General features: G+C 44.0%; 2 protein-coding genes across 6 annotated transcripts in view; both read left to right on the top strand.

The window, feature by feature from the left end:
* The window catches only part of cdh2 (cadherin 2, type 1, N-cadherin (neuronal)), a 73,061-nt gene extending 62,518 nt beyond the window's left edge, over positions 1–10,543 (top strand). Inside the window, exons 13-16 of one of the 2 annotated variants that reach the window (XM_079530190.1) lie at positions 532–765; positions 1,207–1,346; positions 5,388–5,552; positions 9,117–10,543. In XM_079530190.1, coding sequence (XP_079386316.1) covers positions 532–765; positions 1,207–1,346; positions 5,388–5,552; positions 9,117–9,323 — 746 coding nt within the window. In that variant the 3' untranslated portion in view covers positions 9,324–10,543. Of the gene's footprint in view, positions 1–531; positions 766–1,206; positions 1,347–5,387; positions 5,639–5,827; positions 5,879–9,116 lie in introns of those variants that run through there. The other variant, XM_079530191.1, reaches the window with a different exon arrangement.
* A 4,066-nt stretch (positions 10,544–14,609) lies between these two features.
* The window catches only part of LOC306943689 (aquaporin-4-like), a 150,991-nt gene continuing 138,812 nt past the window's right edge, over positions 14,610–26,788 (top strand). For 2 of the 4 annotated variants that reach the window (XM_079530195.1, XM_079530194.1), the window contains exons 1-2: positions 14,881–15,140; positions 15,673–15,987. The gene's annotated coding sequence lies outside the window, so the exon portion shown is untranslated. The other 2 variants (XM_079530197.1, XM_079530196.1) reach the window with 2 other exon arrangements.

Here is a 26,788-nt window from a genome sequence, read left to right as displayed (position 1 = left end):
GTCAGCAAATATAACCATCCATTGTACAAATATAACTTGCATTCCATTTATGCAGATGGTAATACATGTTTACATTGGGAAACAACCTGTAATAGATTATTTTCATTCAGAACAAATATGAGGGAAATGGCTCATGTATTATTGTGTGTTAGCGATTAGATGCAGTGAGTCATAACACAGTGAGTATATCTTAATAGGATAACGGGCATATGGATTATAGTGGCAGGGAATTTATTCTAAGCGGTATTATCAAAAGGTATTCAGTAGAGTTCTAAGCTGCAAATCTAAATCCTGACCATATTTTGGATTAGATAGGTAGGAACTCATGGCGCATACTCATTGCAAAGTGGTAATAAGGTCATAATCATATTGTGAACACCGGCACTACAAATGACTGTTTTGACTTAATCCCCCTCGCTTGAAAATGTTTTCTCTAAATGGCTTTATTGTATTCGTCTAAAAGCTTCTTTTATAACGCTGAAGTACAAATCTCTCTCTCTCTCTCTCTCTCTCTCTATGTCACTCTCTCAGGTGACTATGCCCAGGTGAGCATGAAGATTGGCTTTCTGGAAAGCGGCATCTACGAGATCCCCATAATCATCACCGACTCGGGCAACCTGCCCATGTCCAACACGTCCTACCTGCGCATCAAAGTGTGCCAGTGTGACATCAACGGCTACTGCACCGACGCGCAGCACATAATGGCCGCCGGCCTGGGCACGGGCGCCATCATCGCCATTCTCCTCTGCATCATCATCCTCCTTAGTGAGTGCCGCCCACGCCTCCTCCTTCGGACAGCTGTGACCACACTAACGACCAATTGATGCTCCGTTGTACTGAAAACACCCGATCTATAAGCTCGCAACACGTTGCATCCGTGCTGCTTTTATGAGCTTGTGGATCTGCTATTTTCTGCTATGTGCTATTTTCAGTAAATCGGCCTGGTATAAATAAGGCTTTACCACACGGACACAGGGATTATAAAGATGGACAACAACAGACAAACATCAACCGAGATACAGCTAGATTATTGCAGGATTACCAAAAAGATAGCCCTGATCAGGCCCGTGTCCCGAGCTATGAAACGCGATCAGTCCCCTGTCCCGACCTCTAAAACACTGGATTGGATCGTTTTATCTGGAGAAAATATGTACCTTTTGTTCTTTTGCTTTAGTAACGTGAGGTCTTGTCTCTTTCTCACTGCAGTCCTGGTGCTGTTGTTTGTGGTGTGGATGAAGCGTCGCGATAAGGAGTGTCACGCCAAACTGCTGCTCATCGACCCCGAGGACGACGTCCGAGACAACATCCTCAAGTACGACGAGGAAGGAGGAGGAGAGGAGGATCAGGTACGGTGGAACGCACACCCACACACGCTTCACACTATCGCCACTGTCCGGTGGAAACATTGCATCACCTTGTTTATTTATTTGTAGATAAATATATTTATTTATTTTATTTTCTCTAGTTGATGAAAATGAATAGTTTGGGATATGCAAGGGTCCCACCTGACAGCGGCGATATGCTGATAGCCCAGCCTCACGGCCACACGTACCGCACTACACTCTCAAATTCAATTGTCATAATGACCTCTGCTTAGCAGCTGGGAATCGTTTCATAGTCGTACAAAATGGGCTATTTTCTTGCTGCTGGCTAAATTGTTCCCGAGTCCACATGGAGCTCTCAGGTACGGGAGAGATGAGTGGGAGAGCCCTTCCCTTCCCCGGGCCGGACCGGGGCTAAATTAGCCTCAGAGACTTGTAATTGGAAAGCTAATGTCATTTAGAGACAGACAGCTGCTGGGCTGTAATAATGGAGCTCTGTCTAAGGTAACGATATGACTGCAAAGCCATTACACATCTGGTGGTGATTAGGCGGGCGGTAGCGTGCACACGCACACACACAGTCACTCACACATAAACACGCACAGACGGATATGCACCCACACAAAATCCCAGTCGGTAATCTCTAAACTGTTGTGAAAGGGAACATGTTGAAATAAAAGCGTTTTATGATATAACACCTCTGAAAGGCAAAAAAAAGAAGAAAGTAGAGAACAGATTGATCGAAGGAAAACAAGTTTTCCATTTGCAGTGCTGCTCAGTGCTGCAGAGGAGGGCAGGTTGCCAGGACCAAATGGTCTCGTCGGCCGTAGAATCGAGGAGTCAGTGTTGGGTAAAAAAATAAATAAAAAATGAGCCTGACTTTTCTGGCGATGTGGTCTTTATAATGCCCACCTCTGTTCTCCCTATCTCCCGCTGGGGAGGAAATTGAAGTGTCAGACCATTGGTCGCTTTGCCAGTATTTGATTTTTGTTGCTGCTGCCATTGCTGTGTTTGTATTGGGTTTGCGGGGTAATCATTTTCAGGAGAGTGGGTGACTGCGCAGGCGACGCTCACCCAAAGAAAGAAACACATCCATGTAGACATAATGTCAAGTTGTACGTGTTGCTGTTGGCGAGTGAAAAGCAACAGGATGGAGATCAATCCTCACACCTCTGAGCTCTTTAACCCATTCTGACCTGAGATCAGATTCTAAAAATGTCTTCTACATCCTGACAGTTTTCTGAAAAAGCTATGTTTCTGTGTCAGTGGTTCTTCGGTTTTTCAAAAATAGCAGACCTACAAGCTCGTAGCGCACCACTCTGTGGCGCGCTATGAGCTTGTAGATCTGCTATTTTTCAATAGCTAAAGCATAACATAATGCCAAAAGGGATTCCCGCCCAAAATGGGTTAAATGACCATGCAGTAAAATGTAGCATGTGTTAACCCTAAACAGTGTTGACTTTAAAAGAGAAACTGAAAACTGAAGAGGAAATACTTTTTATTTCAAATCCAGTCAATATATAACCTGCCACTGTTGTTTTGTTGAATTTTTTTGAAGCTTATTTATTCAAAAACTGCAGGTGTCTCTCTCATTTGTGCCTGTAAATAAACAGAATTCTCGACTGCACCGCAAGACCACTTCTAACCAAACACTCATTTTAAATTCAAGTTCCATTAGTGTAACATATTCACTCCTTCATTCGTTCATTATACAGTTTGTTGTTCAGGTCCATCTTCCAGAGCGGAGTGTGTTAAGCAGCCAGCTAGTGTATTGTATTTGAATGTAGATCAGGCATAAGGTGGTACAGCGGTACTACACAGTAAAATCATTGGTGTCGAGCGTCTATTTAAAAAAAATAGCGATCTACAAGCGTACAACGTGTCGCATTGTGCCACGCTGTGAGCTTATAGATTTGTTGCCTGTAATCACCCAAAATAGCAATGCCAAGCGATGTGGTAAAGTTAACTTAAAGGTATATTCAGTGATTTCACTTAATTCAAATATCACTTATTTTTTCTTATTTTTTGGATAATCCTCCCTACTATAAAGTGTGCTGACCATATAAGGAGTTCCTCCCTGTCCCCAGTGAGCCCCTGGAGTCAAAAAACCCTAGTTTCGGTTTGGGCTTTGGGTGGCAAAGCCTTCATCCAATCAGGATGAGAGGGGCCTTCCTCCAATCATAATTGAGTGGGGCGGGCCTTGGTGCACGTGCTGTTGGTCTGTTGTACTTCCCCCACTGTAGAGCGTGTATACGTGCACATCTTGTTACCGGGGTGGACCGGGGTTTTTTCCAAATCACCCAAATCACTGAATGCTCCTTTAAGTTAAGTCTTTTTACACTCTTGAGTTAACTCTGTAGTAGCATAAACATTACTGTTATGTGACTAGCAGGTCCTCCACTGCCATAATGTCATGAGGGCGGCAGCAGAGCTAGATGTTTCAGGTTAACTCTATCACTATAAGACCATGTTGCAGTTGCTGTCACTAACTCCTGACCCTTGTCGTGAACCTCCGCATCCCCCCCCAAAGTCCCAGAGGGGTCAGGCTGACGTGAAGTCGAGCCGACAGACCACATCCTGTGTGTGTGTGTGAGATGTGTGGTGGCCACTGTCCTTTTTGCAGCCGGCCTGAGGGTTACTGTCATTGGCCGTGACATCGAATTACACATGAATAATCTATGTGTTTGTTTTTGGATTTGGGATGATACTTATTAGTGTGAAATTGAGTAGGTGTTTGTTTGTCGAGTGTCCGCATGCTCAGCTGTGTTGTTTGCATGTCTCGGTTGTTTGCACGACAGCATAGGGTTTATATACCGGTATTTTTTTTCCCCCTCCATGTTTATTTTTAAATCGGAGTGTCTGCAGTCTGTGTGCTTGAGTGCGTGCGCGTGTAGGTACATATTTGTGCAAACCGGGCAAAGACAATTTTGAAGAAGGATATTATGGATGGATGGATTACCGAAACTCTTCTAAAGAGAGACAATCCATCATGCACGCCTATTAGGCACACATGTCCCGATTCTTAGATGGCGTTTTCTCTATCGTGTCCGCTCGGTGGCCATCATGCCATCTAGTTCACCCAGCTGCACTCTCTCATCACAGTACATTTCTCACTCTCACTCTGTCTCTCTCTCTCTCTCTCTCTCTCTCTCTCTCTCTCTCTCTCTCTCTCTCTCTCTCTCTCTCTCTCTCTCTCACCCACCCATGTGCACTCCTTGCTCAAATCCTGTCTCCCATTCTCTTGCCTATTGTCTTTCTCTGTCGCTCTCACGTCCTCTCATGCTAAAAATAGCCAATATACAAGCCCACAATGTATCAAATCGTGATGAGCTTGTAGATCAGTTATGTGTAGATCAGCTTGCAGTTATACTTCCTTGTATGATTCCATCATGCGATGATGTTTATATATTGGGCGTTACTCTAACCTAACTCACTCCCTCTCTTCACTTCATCCTCTGCTCCATCCTCTTCCCCTGCCTGTGACTGTGTGCAAACTGCAAGCCATTCAGGTTGCCTTGGTAATGTTAATAGGATTAGCCATAGCTTATGCGTATCCACCATCCCGTGTCTGGGGCCTGATTAGAGCAAAACAGTCGCTAACACACACACTTCCTGCAGCACACCTCGCTGGTGGAAAAGCTCTGCGACTTATGATTTGCTCCCGAAGCTTGGACACCCTCACTGTTGGCTGTATTTTTATTAAACGCATCAATTCGCCCCCGAGCTTGTGCTTCACAAACAACCAGATTAAAGTTCCCCTCCACCTGCCGTAGCCTTTGCTCAAATTAAACCCTGCGTTCTAACTTTGGAACCTTTTATCCCCCTTCAATAAACTTCTCTTCTCTTAGCGTTTTTTTTTTTTGAGAAATCCAACGTGATACGAACACGTTCTTGCCTCTATTCATATGGGTGCCGACGTGCCGTTTCTCGAGGCGTTTTTAGTTCTTGGGTCGAGCCAAAAAGAAAAGCCCAAAAGCTGCTGTCGTCGAGTAGTTTTGGGGGTCTCCAGGCACATTGGCTCGGTCGGTGCTAACCCCCATCTGTCCGTCTTGTCGTCTTCCCCAGGATTACGACCTCAGCCAGCTCCAGCAGCCAGACACGATAGAGCCCGACGCCATCAAGCCTGTGGGGATCCGCCGAATGGATGAGAGACCCCTCCATCCTGAGCCTCAGTACCCCATGAGGTCAGCGGCTCCACACCCCGGAGACATCGGCGACTTCATCAATGAGGTAAAGACAGCAGCCAACAGCCATCACATGCTGCATGCCTGTGTATGCAGAGAAAAAAAAGGAAAAAAAGGGATTATCTTTCTAAAGTCATGCGATTAATTAGGAATGTTATGCTTTAGCTATTGAAAAATATCAGATCTACAAGCTCATAGCGCGCCACCGAGTGGCGCGCTATGAGCTTGTAGGTCTGCTATTTTGTTTCTATGCTAACGACTGGCATAGAAACATAGCTTTTTCAGAAAACTGTCATGATGTAGAAGACATTTTTTCTAAAGTCATGCGATTAATTAGGAATGTTTAAGGTGTTAATAAAAACTATATATAACACTTATAAACGCTGGATGAATAATGATGTGACACATCTATCACGTTCTCCGTTGCAGTTTATTTAAAATGTGCTTATTTTAAGGTTTGAAACGGATATCTTTGACAGTCAAACAGATTCATGTATCAGATGTTCTGAGACTGTTCAGGAACTGTTTGGAGAAGAAACCAATCAGTCTTTTGTCTTTAACTCAAATCTGTTAGATTTTGTTTGTGTGTGTGTGTGTGTGTGTGTGTGTGTGTGTGTGTGTGTGTGTGTGTGTGTGTGTGTGTGTGTGTGTGTGTGTGTGTGTGTGTGTGTGTGTGTGTGTGTGTGTGTGTGTGTGTGTGTGTGTGTGTGTGTGTGTGTGTGTGTGTGTGTGTGTGTGTGTGTGTGTGTGTGTGTGTGTGTGTGTGTGTGTGTGTGCGCGCACACGGTAGAAGTAATTTCAGAAAAAACAAAATGTTAAACACATTTTTTCTATCCATGTATGGGTAATTGTTCAATACAGTTTTCAATTTCATTTTGAAATTGAATGACAGTGATTGTATCTAAATTAACAATTTGTTTATATGAAACAAGTGTAATATCTTGCGGTTGCTTGCTTACCTCTATATTCAAGGCAATTACTAAGACAGGAAAATGTTTCTTATGTGACTTTTATCAACCCAGACATAATGTAAAGTCAGAACATTACATGATGCTACTGTCATTTAGTTGGATATAATTGTTTACCCCCTTGTTCCTCGCCTTAAAGTAAGGAGAGTAATAGATGTGACAGCACAGAAATAAGGGATGAGAGAAACCTCAGCTTTCCATAGACGCACGCTGCTCAGTGCACCCTGAGTTGCCCCAGGCCATCATTGACTCCAGCAAGAAGGGAGAATGTAAAATGAAAAGGACGGTCATGTATTTTTCACCAGCTCCAACAGACCAGAGTTTCACAGCAGTACAAATGGAGCACAGTTTTTAGTTCGTTCCCACATTTTCAGATTAGAACTCGCACTCCCCTCCCGCCCACACACACACACACACACACACACACACACACACACACACACACATTCTGTAACTCCCTTCCCCGCATAGTGTCTTGAATGCACATACTGTGATACACTTGTCATACCAACTCGCTATTGAGAGAGGTTGAGTGTCTTTACACTGCTCTGTAAAAGAAAGACAGGTGCATACTTAAGGGAGTGACTATTCTGCTGGTGCCTAAATTTATTTTTTCCCCAATAACTGTGCGTGTGTGTTGGTTTGGGGGGTTCCAGTCAGTGTCCCGTGACTCCGTCCCAGAAATTCGCATTACGGCCCCCAAATGACGGCCTGTGTTCAATCCCAGATTTGAACATCGCTAAAGCTCAGTCATGGTGAATCTGCGGCTTACAGGGAGCTGGAATTTGACCTGAACATTCATTGCTCTGGCTGGCCTCCAGAGAAGCTTGGGGGGTGTGGGGGGGTTTCTTATTTTGTGCAGGCAGTGGGTGAATACAACCCCATAGCCATGGAGCCTTTCGCTGCTAATTAAATAGTAGGGATAAAAAAAAAAGTAAGCCTAGGTCGCAAATCTGCCCAGGAATTTAACCTTTCAGAGGGTCCAACAATGCTCTTTTATTCAACCTATATTCTGTTTTCACTGAGGGGGCTAATGTCTGGCATATTAGCGCAGAGTGCCATGGCATGTACACATCTTAAGTGTAAGACAGTGAGAAAGCACGTGTACACACACACACACACACACACACACACACAGAGAGCGAGGTGAAAATTAAGTGATGGATTGGTTGCTGGACTACTATACCCCTTGTTTCCACTGGCATGGTCGTTTTTTAACTCGGATCTTAGTCAATTTGATCACAGATCTCCATTGTCTCTCTGTCAGACAGAGAGTGATGAGCAAATCCCCTGAACTGAGAACATTTCACCATTTGACTAAGAGGGGCATTGTTTCCAGTACAGTGAATAAGTCTGTTTTAATGGAATTAGCAGGGAGAGCTCTATGATTGACTAACCTTATAAGACCGCTAGTGGGGCGCCGCGTTGGGTTCTAGACGGAGACGGCTATAACCAGCAGAGCAATGATGACTGTAATTGTAATGAACGATCCATCTGTCATATTTCACACCAAATTATCAGCACCACAGCCCTGAGCAAACATTTAACGAAGGCTAACAAGTAGAAAATAATCACTAAGTGCGCAGGCACGTTGTTTCAATCCATCTTTTCATTTGAGGGCATTGCAGTTCTATAATGACAGGCTTAGAGGCCCCTATAAATCTCTGACATGTTCCCAATGAGCTGGGCTCTTCTCTCTCTGTGTTGTGTTGCACAGTTTCTTCTAATTCAGTTATTATTTGTTAGATGTCCTCAGTTTGCGCGATAAGAGAGAGAGACCAGGGACCAGGCTCACATCCAAAGTGCTTCATGGCCAAAGCACATCTCCACCGCTAGATTAGCAATCCATCAAGTCTCCTGAGTCCCGTTAAGGAATGGGCTGGGAAATCAATACCAATCCATATGGACCTCTCATGACGCTATATGAGGGCTTCTGGGAATGTTAAGCACAATCTTCAAAATGGAAACACCTCCACAAACCACACGCACGCCGCATGGCATGCGCGCACGCATGCATGCACTCACGCAAGGACATGTTTTTGAGTAAAATGGCCACCCCTAGTTTTAGATAGCAGTAGAAAGTGGAAGGAGAAATGTGAAATGGAAAGAAAAATGATTGCCACCCAGGCACTAGATTACAAAGTGTCAGTGCCAGAGTTCTCCTGGCCAATGGATAGATGGGGAGGGCAGTGGTGACGGTAGGGGGGTTCAGAGGGGGAGTGGTGATGGTAGGGGGGTTCAGAGGGGGAAAGGGGTTGCCTGACTTGCCTCATTAGAGGAGAGGATTCCAGAGATCTGAGGCGGCTGGTCATGCTTTTTCTTGGCTTTTGATCAGGCAATGTATAATCCTCCAACCCAGAAACATCGGGAGAATCCCCAACAACCAAAATGCCGTGGAAACTCACAGGAACATTAGAGCCTGACTAATCTGGACAAGGACCTGATATCCTGAACATGTGTGCAGAGGGGAAAACCCCACTGTTTGGAGCTCACAATACATTATACTTTTGGGGTCGTGCAAGAGCAGGGTGGGGTGGTGATGTGTTGATATCCATTATTCCTGGCAGGCAACATTGGTGTACGTTTACATGCTGCCTGCAGTCCGCTCAGCTAACCATGTTTCTGTATTTCCTTGTGTCCAGGGACTTAAGGCAGCGGACAACGATCCCACCGCCCCTCCCTATGATTCCCTGCTGGTGTTTGACTATGAGGGAAGTGGCTCCACCGCCGGCTCCCTAAGCTCCCTCAACTCGTCTAGCAGCGGGGGCGACCAGGACTACGATTACCTCAACGACTGGGGCCCTCGCTTCAGAAAACTGGCAGACATGTATGGCGGAAGTGACGACTAGGGCGCATGCAGCCCCCTCACAGAGGTGGAAGAATGAAGACGAACGGTGGAGAAAAGGAAAGAGGATCTTGTTGTTGTTTTTTTCCCTCCCCCCCTGTTGATGGGACGTGGACAGCTTCTGATACACTGATGTTCTCTGACAGAGTGAAGGAGGATTTGACAGAAAAAGTACAAAAAATTTAAATGAGTATCAATTTTGTTTTGTTTTGTTTTTCAAAAACAACCAACCTAGGCTTATTGTTGTAGTCTGCGCATACATATGCTTGTTGAAGGCTTAGGTTATAGGCTATTGTCCAGGTTTGGAGCGAAGCGGATCGGGACATTGGTGGACTGTCACCATTGGGATCGTTGGTATTGAACGCGCTCAGTTACACTTGAATTCACAGTACAGAAGCACTGGGATATAATGTGCCTTTTTGTACATTTTTTGGATCTGAATGATTAGTTTTATGTTCAAGGCTTTAATGGTACTGACTTTTGGAGTGATTTCGAAACAAGAAAGTATGTTACACTATGGTATGCTTCTACATGCTTTTTTTGTTTTTTTGGTTACACAATACTGCTGTTTGTTGAAAATGACTATTTAAATACAAATATGAAGATGAAGACATGAAGGATCCCTTGTTAAGCTTGGATGGGAAGGAACAGTTAAGAACAGCACTGTACAGTATGCTAGACTTTTAGACTTTTTCACTAAAAAGAATTTAAACTTATGCAGCTGGTTGCAAATAAAGGGAGTCATAAATCATACTTTTGTAGCAGATTTTGTTTTCTTTATTTCTGAAGTGGTGTAGTATTTTGCAAATAAAACAAAGGTGTTTTGTTATAATACAGTACATGTACACTTCATTTGCCTTATTCATCATTGAATATTTTCAACTTTTACTTCACTGTAAAAAGACGTGTGTACATAATGTTATTTTTTTTTCTTTTTCTTTTTTTTTCTTTCCTTTTTCTTTTGATGTAGTATGATGATGAAGTGCAAAAAGTTCCAAACTTGTAAATGTGTAATTTGGACTACAAATTAAAAGTTTTTGCATGTTTTTATCTTTTCACAAGAAAAATGTTGATCCCAAAATTTATTTACAAAGTGAAAGAAAAAGAAAAAATCTGGGTGACATTAAATGTGTAGAAGTTAAATTTTTTTGTATAAAAGAAGAAAAAGAAAAAAATCATCTGAGTGAAAAAATAAATAAAAATAAAATAAAAAAAATAAAAAAATGCATTCTTGTCAGCACAACTGTTTGAATACCAAATTCTACCAAAAAGAGGTTGGAGGAGGAGGGAGTAAGGGTCCTGGGGCATTGTAGGCAGTGGGCACTAATTACTGAATCAGCTTTAAGACTGGGAAAGGTTTTGAACTGAAGCCTTGTGGAGAAACGTTATGTACTGGAATACAAATTACCGTATACATCTCTGACCCCAACCATCCAAATAAAATGCTAATTTTGGAGCTAACCACTGCGTCATTATTTGTTTGTTTTCCTCGAGCTCAGCATTGGTTCAGGGGCTTAATGAGGTTGTAAATTGCATCTCTACAGTATCTCACAGGGAAATAACTAGATGGAAAATTGTTCATTGTTTTTTGTTCTTTTTTTTTGGCAGAATTTAGAATAATAAAATTTCAGTTTATTGTTTTCACGTGTTGAATACAAGAGTTAAATGCTGAAGGCTCACATGATCTTAGAATATTATAGATGATGCTGTCTGGGAGGTTAAGAATAAACTATCAAACTTGTGCTGTTAATGCGTCCCCTAGGTAACTCAAGGCCAGAGGTCGGGGAAAGACCAAATCGATCCACTGCTGAGCAAGTATCCTCTGGCATCTTGGAATGCATAGTACAGCAGTCCAGAGTGACCTTGACCTCGGGAGGAAGGTCACGGCTAGCCACTGCCCGCAGGGACTGTGAAATATGCATGTATTTGGTCTCCTGGGACAAGTGGGTCTGTGGTTCCTGGCTGTTACAAAACACGGAACCGCTTAGCCCACTGCTGCCCCGGAATTCTCTCCCTGTCCCCTCTGTTGCTCTGGGACCTGTAATTCAGGGAGCTGCCATTTGCACCTAGTTGAATAGATGTGGACAAGGCTTATTAATTCTATTTAATTGGACAAGAGTAGTTGTAGTTCTTGGATGGAATACAACAGATGTCTATAGTACAGTAGCTCGCTGCTGAGCCACAGCTGCCTTTATAAGCCTTTCTTGTCATTTAGCTACCCTGTGCTCATCCGTTCCAGTCGTTTCTCCAAACCCTTTGTGTATTTTCATACTCCCCTTTTACGTGACCCTTTGAGTGTTCTCCCACTGAGTTGTGTTCGCATGGCCTTGTCTGGTGCATATCACTTATCCCTCAATGTGCTTAGCTAAGCGCCCTGTTTCCCAGAAGAAGAAACACACATTTTTATGTTCTTCAAGTCGGAAATGATGTTAAACACTAAAGTGCCTGACCCAGAGGGCTTTTTTAACTGCAGCTGAGTCAGATTTGGTTCAGTAAAGGTCACTTCCTTTAACTTTGAGGTTTTCAATCCAGACGCCTGCTTTTAATGTGGCTCCTTTCTGTTAATATAATGGTTTCTCCTCTCAAACATGCCAGCTTAGAGAGAGCCTTTTCACGACTCCACTCTAAAGTTTGCACCGGCCCCAATAGACATGGATGTGGTTAGTAGTGCCTCACCAGCTGCCTGAATACTGGACTTCATCAAGTCCATGGTCCAGTCGGACTGACCAGGCAGCTGTCTGGACTTCATCAAGTCCATGGTCCAGTCGGACTGACCAGGCAGCTGTCTGGACTTCATCAAGTCCATGGTCCAGTCGGACTGACCAGGCAGCTGTCTGGACTTCATCAAGTCCATGGTCCAGTCGGACTGACCAGGCAGCTGTCATACTAGGATTTGACATTGAGATGTACTCAAACAATAGTGGTCAGGTGGTGCACGCACATCCAAAGAAATTCAACGGGTGCTCGAACAAAAGAGTTAAACTAAAGAGAAGGAGGAAGTCTGCACACCTTCTTTCGTGTATCATTGTCCAACTCAGTATCGAGTAGCCACGCCCTTGTCTCTGGTCCCACGTGGAAGAGGCCGGCCTCCGAAGGAGGTCTGTACAGGGGGCAGGTGTTAATTATGTGTTCGGCAGACTGCTCAGGCTCGCCACACTCGCATACTGCACTGTCAAGTCCCACTTCTTCATTGCTGATTTGAAGCAGCCGACTCCAGTGCGCAGGCGGTTCAGTAGGGTCCATTGTCGGCGTGGTAGGTCCTCTCCTTCAACGCCATCACCTCGGTCACAGTCTGATGATAGTGGTGCATACGGGAGGGCCCAGCAGACTCCCACTCCTGCTTCCAAGAACCATTTTGAATGCTCAAACAGAGAATGTTTCGGCCTCTGTGGCCCTTGTCAGGTATAGCTGACATACCTGACGAAGGCCACAGAGGCCTAAACGTTGTGTTTTTTTTGACCACTTTGGTATTAAATTATTTTGGGAGCATTCAAAACCGTTTGCAGACTTCCTCCTTCTCTTTATGTACTCAAACAATACCACTATACATCACGTACACAGTACAGTGTGTGTGCGTATGTACAGTATGTGTGTGTGTGTGTGTGTGTGTGTGTGTATAGTACTATGTAGATACTATTTATAATGTTTTATGTGCACGTGCACACGTGCACGCACGCACGCACGCACGCACGCACGCACGCACGCACGCACACACACACACACACACACACACACACACACACACACACACACACACACACACACACACACACACACACACACACACACACACACACACACACACACACACACACCTTCACAGTCCAAACGCATCTACAGTCCAAACGCATCTACAGTCTACAGGCAAAATATACCATGGCATTGTCATTCTGATGCTCAGCGAGATGGGTTCATATCCGTCAAGAACTTAAGTCCTGTTTCATTTTTTTAACCCTCAGTATAGGAGAGGGAAAAAATGATATTCTAGCTCTGCACTTCAATTTCCCTCTATGGATTATCCCCAAGGGAATCCGGGCAATCTGACTGAGCCTAGGATGTGGTTAGACTGCTACCTCACTTTATATTCACCCCAAAAATACAATTTTGTAGCTTTTATAGACTCTTGTCTTGAGATTGAAATAGTATAGCTCAGTGGTTCTTAGCCCCTTTTGGGACCCTTGGTTACCGTTTCTGTATTTGGGACGTCTGTGGTACCATGCAGTGGCCCTTGAGGGGGTTCCAAGTGGCCCCCAGTTAAACTTAAAGTGCCGTAATTTTTGAGTGGTGCAACCACTCCAAGGAACAGCAATGTCCCTATACCTGTCCTTATGTCCATCCCTGTGTTTAGAGTACCAGTAGGGGCAAAAGTGGCGCTGTTGTGCTAGAAACAGAGAGAGAGAGATAGTGTTGCACTGTTGCCTGCTAGAGAGAGAGAGAGAGAGAGAGAGAGAGAGAGAGAGAGAGAGAGAGAGAGCGAGAGAGTGATGCCTGCTAAATGCTAATTCCTCCACACAGTAACTCTGTCATTTCTCAACCGTTTCGGACACAGGGCGGCTCGCCGGAACCGGACTGGCACCCTGGCCGCGTTCCTGTGGGTCTGGAAGTTCCGGGGACCCACCGGGAACCCCCACAGGGAGTTGCACCACTCAGTTCACACGGGTGTGATTTTTGTATTTTATCCAGTTTTTCATGTGTTTATGGGAAGGGAACACATCATGTGCAATGATGTGTTCCCTTTGTATTTAGGGTTTCTTCCTGGAGGCTGAAACCTTGACAGTCAAACGTGCCAATGAAACAAACAGTGATATAGTGACATCACAATATCTTCCCAACTCCTCCCCTTTATCATACAACAACAGCTGTGGGTGTGGCTTCAGTTCACAACCACCAGGCAAAACACTTAATGAACTGGTGGGCGTGTCCATGTAAAAATTACATTTTAACAAATATTGTACACTTTTTTGAAAAAGATCTTGCTCCTTATATACTAATAAATATAATACCTGGTGATCATGTTTAGGGTGGAAAACAACCACGGCACTCCATCTTTAAATGGAGTTGGAAATCAAATGGACCCTTTACAGATCTTTAACTCAAATGGACCGTTTGGTTTCATTTTACGCTCTCAAGAGTTAAATTATAGTTAAACATCAGCTTGCTTACTTACTAATTGTTATTTTGATCAACGTTTGCCTTTTATCTCTCCTCATTGGTACTACATTAATTCAGCATGGAATTGGGCAACATCTTATTCAACGACAACAAAATATTCTAAGACAGGTGTTGGGTCTGAGTCATGATCTAATGGAGAAGAATGGACCAGTGGACCTTGACATGAAAAGGTTGAAAAGAAAACCACTGCTCTAGTCTAGAAAGTAAACAATTGGTAAGCAACGGAGTAACGACTTGTATTATAAAAGATAAGATAACGTAATTGAAACATCAGTTTAATTTGTTTTTAGAAAGTAACGTGCCTTGACAAGGCAGCGAGCTCTGGCCAACCAGAGGCAGGCCGGCGGGCGTTTCATCCTCCGGTAGCCACGCCCCTCCCCCCTCCACAGTACACGCACTGCTCTGAGCTAATTTTGTTTGGTAGCCTACGATTGGTACTAGTAAATAGAGTGAAATGAACAACTTATAAATCAATGTAACCTCACCTCATGGAAGTTGAGTGTAGTAGTCTGGTTGTTAGGAATTGAAAACGCCAACGGCTCATGCAGTCACACAGTGTGACTCACACTCACAACAAGTGTGTGACAGTTTGAAAGAGAAGTTAATCCATCTTCAAAACAAACTGCTTGGCGATTTGTTTATTTTGCAGGTGAGTGAGTGAGTGAGTGAAATGAACAATTTAAACAAAGGTGCTTGAAGTGCTCTGTGCAAGGTTCCTATTTATTTAAATTATTTATAGAATAAATACACACTACAGTTTTGTTTGGGGTGTGTCACTCACAGCACCAAATCCTTGTAAGAAACTTAATTCTTAATCGTTTACCAATGATGGTTTAATTGAAAGTGATATTGAACCGAGTTTTACAACCTGATTTGCTATCTCTCATTTTTTCCCCAAGGCATACCCTAGTCCAGGGCATATGTCCTAAGTCCCCACAGCTTCCTTCCTAAAATGTATTATTTATCCGATATAAAACTTACATTATTACGTATAGGCTGTGTACTGTATGTTGTGACAGGATATACTAACTAGGCTATATGTACTGTATACTGTTGTAACCGGAAGGATGCAGTATACGTATACAGGCTGTGTATGTTTATCTGCTGTTGCTAGTGAGTTTCTACCTTACTTACTGATTTATACTCAAAGCTTATGGTGTCTCTCTCAACCTGCTCCACAGGTACACGATGACCTAGCCAAGACCCCCAAGCTCAGCTTCTTCTCGGCCCTGAGTCCATTCTCCAGTGACATTCTGTGAATGCTGGACCCTAGAGCCTGCCTTAAATCCCTAACCACTGCACTACTACACCAGAATGCTATGTTTGCTGTTCTAAACATCCAAGGCTGAGTGAGAAGATGGCAGCCAGGAGAGTGAGGCTGGTGAGGTCAGGTGCCATTGATACTGGGAGGAAAGTACTGGCCAGCTAGCCAGATGTATGGAGGATGGAGATGGCTGGAGGGCTCATCATGAACTAGAGAGAGAGCTGGGGGCAAGGTAGGAACTTTGTTTTTTGCTGCTGCTGCTGCTGCTGCTTGTGTTGTATGCTGTGTGTGATTCAAGTTGGTTGTTGGTGGTGTTGTATCTGGTGTTGTATCTGCCGTTGAAGGTGTGAGTTGTAACAGGGAACACTAGTATGTGTATGTGGCTCTTGATCACTTCAATAATCCTAAGAGTGAATTTGCTATTTCTTTTTGTTCGAGCTATTTGGGGCATCGATTCTAAATTTACTTAAGTATAATGTCACTTAAAAACACTAAAATGTCTTCTCTAAATATCTAATATTTCCCAAATGTATATGAATTAATTTGGTAAAGTGTCGGGATGACATTACTTTCTAGTCATTAATTACCCCGCCCCAACGTCAAAGCACCTGTCAATTGTGCAATTAGCTGACTAGTGGCCACACGCCCTCATTATTGGGTGTGTAGCCTACAAACAAGCGTTACAACTATTAATGCGTTCGCGATGAGTCCCCTTCCCAGGATAGCATGGGCGTGTTCTATGGCTGATGTACGCTATGCTTTATGTCTCTTTATGTATGAATGCGCACTAGGAATAATATGTATTATTATTGCCACTGCTGCTCAATGTGTCGAGTCTGTCGACTATGGAATTCAAGCTTTGTTGTTGTTGTCGAGAGAGAAAGAGAGAAATATAGAGGGTATGTGCGTGACATCATCATACCCGGAAGTCATGCAGGAACGCCTACTGAGTGGCAAAACACTACTTTCTGGCCTTGACATCCAAACAGAAAAATCTGAGCGCATACCCTCTATAGAGAGGGAGAGAGAGAGACGGGTAACATTAGTAGTCAGTGTTTTACTGTGTTTGCATCAATCAATAGAGCTATGCATACTTGTTTACACTTTACAGTCAGTGCATGTTGTTGCTGTTATTTACATCACTAGTCCATACCCGTTTGCGGATATGACGATATTATTTTTTTCTTTCATTTGCTGAATGCAGCGAATTTGGTTGAGTGCATTGTGGGTACATTTCACCATAAAGGAGGGTCCGGGCTCTGTCCTCTATCGCAGAGGTTCCCAACCACTGGTACGTGTACCTGTGCTGGTACGCGGGACATGTCGCACTGGTACGTGTACCTGTGCTGGTACGCGGGACATGTCGCACTCGTACGTGTACCTGTGCTGGTATGCGGGACATGTCGCACTGGTATGTGTACCTGTGCTGGTACGTGGGACATGTCGCACTGGTATGTGTACCTGTGCTGGTACGTGGGACATGTCGCACTGGTACGTGTACCTGTGCTGGTACGCGGGACATGTCGCACTGGTATGTGTACCTGTGCTGGTACGCGGGAGATGTCGCACTGGTACGTGTACCTGTGCTGGTACGCAGGACATGTCGCACTGGTACGTGTACCTGTGCTGGTACGCAGGACATGTCGCACTGGTACGTGTACCTGTGCTGGTACGCAGGACATGTCGCACTGGTACGTGTACCTGTGCTGGTACGCAGGACATGTCGCACTGGTACGTGTACCTGTGCTGGTACGCAGGACATGTCGCACTGGTACGTGTACCTGTGCTGGTACGCAGGACATGTCGCACTGGTACGTGTACCTGTGCTGGTACGCAGGACATGTCGCACTGGTACGTGTACCTGTGCTGGTACGCGGGACATGACTCACTGGTACGTGTACCTGTGCTGGTACACGGGACATGTCGCACTGGTACATGTACCTGTGCTGGTACACGGGACATGTCGCACTGGTACATGTACCTGTGCTGGTACACGGGACATGTCGCACTGGTACATGTACCTGTGCTGGTATGCGGGACATGACTCACTGGTATGTGTACCTGTGCTGGTACACGGGACATGTCGCACTGGTACATGTACCTGTGCTGGTATGCGGGACATGACTCACTGGTATGTGTACCTGTGCTGGTACACGGGACATGTCGCACTGGTACATGTACCTGTGCTGGTATGCGGGACATGACTCACTGGTATGTGTACCTGTGCTGGTACACGGGACATGTCGCACTGGTACATGTACCTGTGCTGGTACACGGGACATGTCGCACTGGTACATGTACCTGTGCTGGTATGCGGGACATGACTCACTGGTATGTGTACCTGTGCTGGTATGCGGGACATGACTCACTGGTATGTGTACCTGTGCTGGTATGCGGGACATGACTCACTGGTATGTGTACCTGTGCTGGTACACGGGACATGTCGCACTGGTACATGTACCTGTGCTGGTACACGGGACATGTCGCACTGGTACATGTACCTGTGCTGGTATGCGGGACATGTCGCACTGGTACGCGAGAAGGGAATCCCAAGTTTTCCCGACCGTGAATCTATAACCGCGCGTCATCTCACCAGGACCAATGATATATGGTCAATGACAATGATATAACATTATGTTATAATAATATAGCAGCGGGTAGGCTACTTGAGGCCAGTCAACTGTCTTCCATGTTTTGCACGACCACGATTAAATGTTGAGGTTCTCTCTGGGAGTAACAAGGATCAGGGCATGCGCATGTTAGATGTTTTGGAGATAAAGCCAGAGAGGCCAGACTGAGATGGTTTGGATATGTACAGAGGACAGATAGTGAGTATGTCTGTAGAGGGATGATGAGGTTGGAACTGCCAGGCCGGAGGCCTAGAGGAAGACCAAAGAGGAGGATTTATTTTATGGATGTACATGTAGTGAAAGAGTTATTTGGTGTGAAATCAGAGGGGTGTCCTGCGGACAGGGGGAGATGGAGGAAGATGATTCGCTGTGGCGACCCCTGAAGGGCAGCCGTAAGGAAAAGAAGAAGAATCAAGTACATTTTGAATACCAGACTTTTACTTGTAACAGTGTGTTTCTTCATTGTGGTATTTTACCTTTCTCCTTGTGTCTTAAGTCATTATTATGGATGCTAGTCTTCAAAAGATGCTTTGCAGTAAAGAATAGGCCACCCTTTGTGTGATTTGAACCAAGGAGATTGGGAACAAGAGGGTCTTAATACTACACTCGAGTCAAATGAATCTATGAATTGACTACTCATTGCATCAGTTTGTATACATTTTATTTTTAAAATGTTTTTTTATTTAACCTGGTATTTGTAATTTTTATGAAATACTTTTTAATGTATTTTCAGTTTTCACCCATCACTGCCTCTACTGTACAGTAGGCCAACTGTATATGACAGGAGGACTAGCCTACTGTGTGAGTGGCATGCTTTCATCATTTTTGTCTCCACCAGGCCGAAGGCATGGGGAGAGAGTATGTTTTGCACTCCGTCCGTGTGTGTGTCCGTCCGTCCGTGTGTGTGTCCGTCCTTCCGTCCGTCCGTTACCAGCTAATCTCCGGCACCGTTAACCCGGTCGATGCCAAACTTTGCGCACACACTCCCTGGATGCCAACGATGAACCTCTGCCCCACATTTTCCAGAACGGCCTGTTATAGCGCCACCATGAGGCAGCTTTTCACATTGTTTACCTAAAACTGCACCGATCTGCGTGAAACGTTGCATGCACACTCCCTAGAGGCCAAGGACAAACCTTTGACCTGCATTTTCCGCATCTGCCTTTTATAGCGCCACCAGGAGGCCGACTTTTGTAAAACACATTTTTGGATATTACTCCTCCAGATTCTGTCCAAAAATCTCACAAATCGTTACACAGTATCTCTATGGTCATGTGCTCAAGTCGGATCTGTCCGATATTTCATGTTCCATCCTAATTGGCTATAATTGGCTTTCACAGTTTGCAAGATTGCCCCGTTTTGAACAAAAGCCTCAAATCATGAACGCAGCATGCAATTTACGTCAAATCTTTCACACATTTTCTTACTAGGCTGAGGAATATATCCCACCCTTTTCACATTGGCCTGTTATAGCGCCACCAACAGGTTGATTTTTGCAAAACACATTTTTGGAACAAAATGCCTCAAATCATCCAATTGCCATCAAAGGCAACATATTATTTATTTATATTACTCCTAAACATTTTGCCAAACATCTCACACAGTCCTATCCTCCTGGTGGAGACCTGTGCCCAGAAGGGCACTTTTTCTAGTTTGCCATGTTTTTTCAGATTGCAATTTTTATCTTGCAAATTTTATCTAGCTGACAAAGTATTATAAATATAATAGTCTAATACAGATTTACATCATTTGCAAAACATTGGATAACAATGACAATTGATTTTTAACAGAGATGTCTTAGATGTTGTCAGAAGTTAACACAGATGCCATTAGTGTTGTTATGCAAACATGAAAAAGACGAACAGCTTGGGGACACAGAGACAGTAAATAATTCAGAAATTATGTCATCACTTTGTTGGCTTCCATTGTTGACTTTGTTTATTCCGGAATTAAATCTGGCTCTCATGTGTGGATTGCATTCCCATGGCTCAATCTTTTCCCATTATTGACAAAACTGCAATAACTTCTGTGGAGGTTTAGTTTCAGTATGCTGTTTTTTTTGTTTGTTATTGTTTAGGCAAAACATTAACTTAATAAATAAATAAATAAGTGGAACTCTGCTCATATCTCCCCAGATGCTCCTCAAAGATGTTCTATTTGGAAAAGGGGGAGGGGATTAGCAATTTTCCAAGCTCCTCACGACGATGCCTTTTATAGCCCGCAGGACGATCTTCCCCCAGCAGCACCCTCTACCATAGCTTATTCATTAGTGTGCTGCTATCCTAGCTCAGAGTCTGCCTGGCAGAGCAAGTGTGACAAGCATGGTCACAAAACCACCCTGTCAGTGAGCATGCAGAATATAGACTATATAAAATGCAAACCAGCTGTTAACCCATTCAGGCCTGACGTCGAAATTAAAAAAAAAAAAGTTTTCTAAATCATGACAATTTTCGGAAAGATTTGAGGCACATTTTAACGATTTTTCAAAAATAGCAGACCTACAAGTTCATAGCGCGCCACTCGGTGGCGCGCTATGAGCTTGTAGATCTGCTATTTTTCAATAGCTAAATTATAACATAATGTTTAAAACGCTAACGTGACATGGATGCGTTCCAGGTATCAATGGATTAAGTTATGCCGCCCCTGACCTTTGGTGGACTTTGAGAAGATGGATGCTGCTACCCCAGCCTATCGATGTAAAATTCTGTACCGCAGCACTGCGAGAGCATTACGGCATCCTGGCCCCTAAGCGTTAGCCTACCTTTGAATGAATAAGCAAGTGGGCTAGGCGACGAAGAGCAAAGACACAGGGCAGCTGTATACATTAATGTATGTGTGAAGCTGGCGATTCCGTTTATGTGGAATCAATCAATTTCAGTACACTATTGGTTTCTTGCTGCGGTGGTGGAACAATTAATTTTGAAATACGGCACGCACTGAGAGAGCAGATATGACCTGTTCAAGAATCGCAGTGATCAAGACGACAGCCTGGCTTGATCTATTGCCCCCTCTGTTGGTTCCCTGTCTCCAGACTGATTAGACCTGTATCAACTGGTTTTCCACTTTTAGCGTGCGGCCTGGTGTGTGTATATAACGTTCATCACCAGACGGGCGGAAACAGGAGCGCCTGTTCTCCTTCAAAACTATTCTCCTCAGTTAGAGGCGTCATGATGTTAGAGAATATACTGTACCCGTAAACCTGCGATGCATTAATCTTTAAAATACTATAAATGTGATCGGGTATGTCCATGTTTTGTTCTAAGTCAGTTTTTTTGGGGGGGTGGTGCCCCTATACAATATCCAGGTCCCTTACCGCCCCCCACACCCAATTAAAATTGGATGCACACGCAGTCGGTCTAATGACAGTCGGACCAATAGTATGTCTACTCTAAACAAAAGTGAACGCTTTATTTTTGATTTTTGAACATTTCCAAATATAAGATTTTACTAGACTGGTATTAGCCTACTTCCCAGGGGGAGAGAGGAAAAGAAGACTGTCACGATTATAAGTGAATTGTACAGTATGTGTATTTCTGGCCCTGTCACATCAGACAGGCCCCTCTCACAGCACTGAATGGTAGGGCTGTCACAGGCCCTGTTATGTTACCAGCCCTGTGACATCCCTGTGACTGGGATGTCACAGTACTGGTAACATGGTACTGTAATGATGATGTCAGGCCCTGGCTGACACAGCCCTGTGACGTCACTGACCATGCTACTGACGTCGGTATCATGGTCAGTATCATGTCAGTATCATGGTCAGTCAGTGTCATGGTCAGTATCATGTCAGTATCATGGTCAGTCAGTATCATGGTCAGTATCTATCATGTCAGTATCATGGTCAGTATCATGTCAGTATCATGGTCAGTCAGTATCTAGGTCAGTATCATGGTCAGTATCATGTCAGTATCATGGTCAGTCAGTATCTAGGTCAGTATCATGTCAGTATCATGTCAGTATCATGTCAGTATCATGGTCAGTCAGTGTCATGGTCAGTATCATGTCAGCATGTCAGTATCATGGTCAGTCAGTATCATGGTCAGTATCATGTCAGTATCATGGCCAGTCAGTATCATGGTCAGTATCATGTCAGTATCATGGTCAGTCAGTATCTAGGTCAGTATCATGGTCAGTATCATGGTCAGTATCATGATCAGCAACACCATTTTAGTAGCCTTTCCATACATGCTTTCACCTGTACAAACCCCATTCAACACAATCTTCCATAATCATCCCGACACAAAGAAATGAAGAAAATGTGCACTTGAATATTTTTAATTATTGGATATACAAGAGCACCTCACTGCCCCCCTTCAAAAAATATTGCTGGCAGCGTTCCCCAAACTCCTCTGCACTGTCCGAGCGACTGTTGAGACCAGGCTACTTGATTCGTTATTCACATGGGGGAACAATAACTTTGTGACACCCAACTGGATGTACCAGGTACTAGTTGTTGAGTAGGTGTGACCTAGACCCGAGCACACACGTTTGTTCAGGACAAAAACAAGGGTGACGCAAGGTTGAAACTGTTAACTACTAATGGTCTGCCTTTCAATATTGCCTTTCTGCAAAGTGCTTAACAACGTGTATTACCTTGTCCTGATGGCATGAGGTTGAAAAAGCGATACAGGGGATGATCAGTGTCATGTGATATTGTGCTAGCAGCCGTGTGATGGCCTTATTGTTCATCTCAGAAAGTGTGGGTGTGGGAAGTCCGGTGATCTTGGAAGCAATACGGGTAATAATGAAAAGTTTGTTTCTGTTAGGCATGGACAGTAAATACAATCCAGGTAGTTCTGTACACGTCCAGCATGATGGTCGTTTAGCCAGACAGTGGAGACTCTCGTAGACAGACTAAACAAGGAAAAGACTGGACCCAACACAAACAAACAGACCGTGCCGTCGCAGCAGAGTATGCGCCAAAATGTGTTTGGGGGGTTAGGTTAGGCCGGGGTTCAGTGTCTTGCTCAAGGACATTTCAACACAAAGCCAGGAGGAGCCGGCGCCGGTGATGGAGCCGGTAACCTTTCTGTTCCCATGCAGACAGCTTCTTTACATCCTGTAGATGTGGAATGGCTTGCCCTCTGTTCCTGGTGATATTGTTCTCCCTCTGTAGGCTACGGGATGTTGATTTATCAGCTTACATTTATCAGGCCCCGTCCCGCCGTTATTCTCATTCCACACACAACCGTGACACTGCGGCCATGGATTGGGGGCGCACTGAGACGAAGATGATGAATGATATTTCTTCCATAAGATGCATATCAGCTGAGCGTGTGATTTTTCGGCTTGTGTATGAACATCCAATGTCACTTTCTATTCTATTGCCTTCGAGGGGGATCCGTTGCATGCAAAAGTATGTCCAATCCCCATGTGGATTCTCTTGCATGAACGGTCGATGTGTTTCAGAAAGGATATGTAATCATAGACCATGCACATAGATAGACCATGCACACACTATCACTGATGTCCAGACGTCCTTCATTCATTGGCCATTCATTGGCCATTCTTTCTTTCTTTCTTTCTTTCCTTCCTTCCTTCCTTCCTTCCTTCCTTCCTTCCTTCCTTCCTCCCTCCTTTCCTTCCTTCCTTCCTTCCTTCCTTCCTTCCTTCCTTCCTTCCTCCCTCCCTCCCTCCTTTCTTTCTTTCTTTCTTTCTTTCCTTCCTTCCTTCCTTCCTTCCTTCCTTCCTTCCTTCCTTCCTTCCTTCCTTCCTTCCTTCCTTCCTGCCTCCCTCCCTCCCTTCCTTCCTTCCTTTCTGTGATCCTGAAAGCAAGTATGAGGTCAGTGAACAAAAGGGAACACAAAGGCAATGTCACACGGTGTGTTTTGAAATTTTTATTTACACAAACCTCGCACACTCTGTGACCGAATGTCATGACTCTGACTGATACAGAAGTAGGCAAGATAGTATGAAGATACTCTAGTCTAGTATTAGAAAAACACATAACATGCAGAGAAAAACATATGATGATTTCTTTCTTTCTTTTCATTATTTCTTTCTTTCTCTTTTGCGCTCTCGTTTTATCGCTTTCACACAGACACAAATACGCTAAACAGTTTTCTTCCTCATCGTATGCTGAAAATATCTTCATAAGAACAATTGCACTCGGCAATGGCAAATATGCACTCGACACTCAATCCTCTCCCATTCTCTCATTTCCTGTGAGGTGGAATAAATGTGTCAATCTCCAGACAATAATGTTGAAATGAAAAAAGTAGAAAATATTAAAAGTGCACCCCCGAGAGCCTTCAGATTTATATGTCCTTTTAAATGGGTAAACACTTGACATTGCATCAACCTCGATCGTGTCATTAAAGCTTTATGTCCCTCGTGGCTACATCCGCTCACAATGGTTGAATAATTCCACCCAATGAGGGAATAAACATCATTATGGCCCCTGTGCTGTCTGGTGTGAGACCTTTACGCTCACTGGCTAATAAATGTGCTAAAGGCTCGACAGCCCCCCAGATCAATGTGCCAGTGATTGTACAATGGAAACGGTTGTATTATTGTCTATAAGGAGGCCACTGGGTCGCCTTTCCTGTCTACTGGCTCTATTGTATTCAGCCATTCATATGATGCGCTGAAGACTGGAGTGACAAGCCTGCAGCCACAGAGGAGCAACACCACTGATCACAGTGTAGGGAGAATGTCACTCTCCTTTCACACACAGCATGCGCAGACGCCATAAAAAAAGGACACACTTTGATTAAAGTGTGTTTTAATCTGCAAGCTATTAGTTTGATGTGTGTGTAAATGACATAGTCATAGTATTTTATGCTGTAGCCTATGAACCTTTTTAATTAAAGTTCGGTTTACATAGTATCACATTAACGGCTCAAAACCATTAGTCAACTCAGCAATAATGTCATAGTCAAAATTGTCCCAAGTACAGATGAGGACACTTGACACTTTGCCTACTGGCCTCACCGTCCATTTTTAGACTCTCAGTCAGAGTTAAATAAACACTCGGGATTTTGCAGTGTGTCGTTGTCAGACCTTTAATTCAATTGCCAAAAATCCCCATGTATAATAAACGGACCGTACTAGTTCATGCGGACATGATGTCGCCCCAGCTGTAAGGTGTGGAACAGATTTCCACAGCGACTGTATGATGTTAAATGAGTTTTCATCCTCGGCTGACTAATCTCTCTCCAGGCCATCGTTTTTTACAAATGCCTTCTTCACTTGGTTTGACCCTTTACCCTCGATTTTAAGTGGAGAACAACTTCAAAAGCAGTGTGGCTCATTGCAAGTGACTCCCCACACTCTGTGACAGAAAGTTTTACAAGCCATTCCGCTTTGAAGTCAAAAGTTAACACAGATTCTGCTTGTTGCCAAATTGGGAGTCCCAGTGTTCACTTAAATTTCCCTTGTAGATAGATAAGGGAAGATAATGGAAAGTACACCCTATCATTATTCCATTAATTGAAAACACGAGTGTCTGATTTAAGATGACATAAAACCTGTGTGGTTGGTGCTTTTACTCTAATGACCTCTTTAGTGAATATACTGTTTTAATCCTATTTTTGGGTTAACAAGTTGGGCCGGCCCAATAGAAAGACATGTTACTGACTGCTGTTCTCATTCCCCACTCGTAAGAGGTTGACGACTACGCTAAAAATACTTCAAACAAGAGGGTTGGAGATTTTGTCTGACCCAAATAGCGATCAAGATGTATCAGATTTTGCAGATGACATTCCGATTGGCTACGACTGGACAAAAACTGCATACAATCCTGCAAATATCATGAACACAATGTACGATTGATGTATGCACACTCCCATGTACAGTAGGCCAGGATATACATTTACACAACTTCTGTTACAGTCAACTCAGAGGATTCTGTCTTCCTTCTTAACACTAATTAAGCCTTGTAAGTGTATACACGTCCTTTCTAATCAAACCGCAGGAGGCCTTGGACGTGTATACGCTTTTTTATTGAAAAAAACGATTATTATTGCTCCAAAAGAATGGCTCGTATCTCCTAATCTAGGGAGCTCTCCATGGTTTTGACCAAAGGGACAATGTTCTGTCTTAATTTCTGACTTCAGCATGCATCTCGTTTGGAATATTAACGCTTCTAGAGAGAATTTAGCGTGATCAGCATGAGGTAAGAACGGAAGATTATGCCTCTTGGTTTTGGGGGGGGTACGGAAGGGAAAGGCTTTTCAGAGTAAAATCTGCCATATCCGCTGACACTCCTTTATTTTGAAGAATGCCCCGGAAAAAGAAAAACAAATCATTTCACAGATCAATAAACTATATTTATTTCCTGACATACGTTATCTTTTTATTTTTTTTACATTATCAAGTGAAGAGAGACAGGAAAGAGGGAGAGAGAGAGAAGGGGAGAGACACGCAGCAAAGGTCGTCATGAACGGGACTCGAACACGCAAC

This window comes from Electrona antarctica (genome assembly GCF_951216825.1).
Source record: "Electrona antarctica genome assembly, chromosome: 19".
Classification (NCBI taxonomy): Eukaryota; Metazoa; Chordata; class Actinopteri; order Myctophiformes; family Myctophidae; genus Electrona; species Electrona antarctica.
The sequence above is the reverse complement of the archived record's forward strand: the minus strand, read 5'-3'. Positions and strand labels throughout refer to the sequence as shown.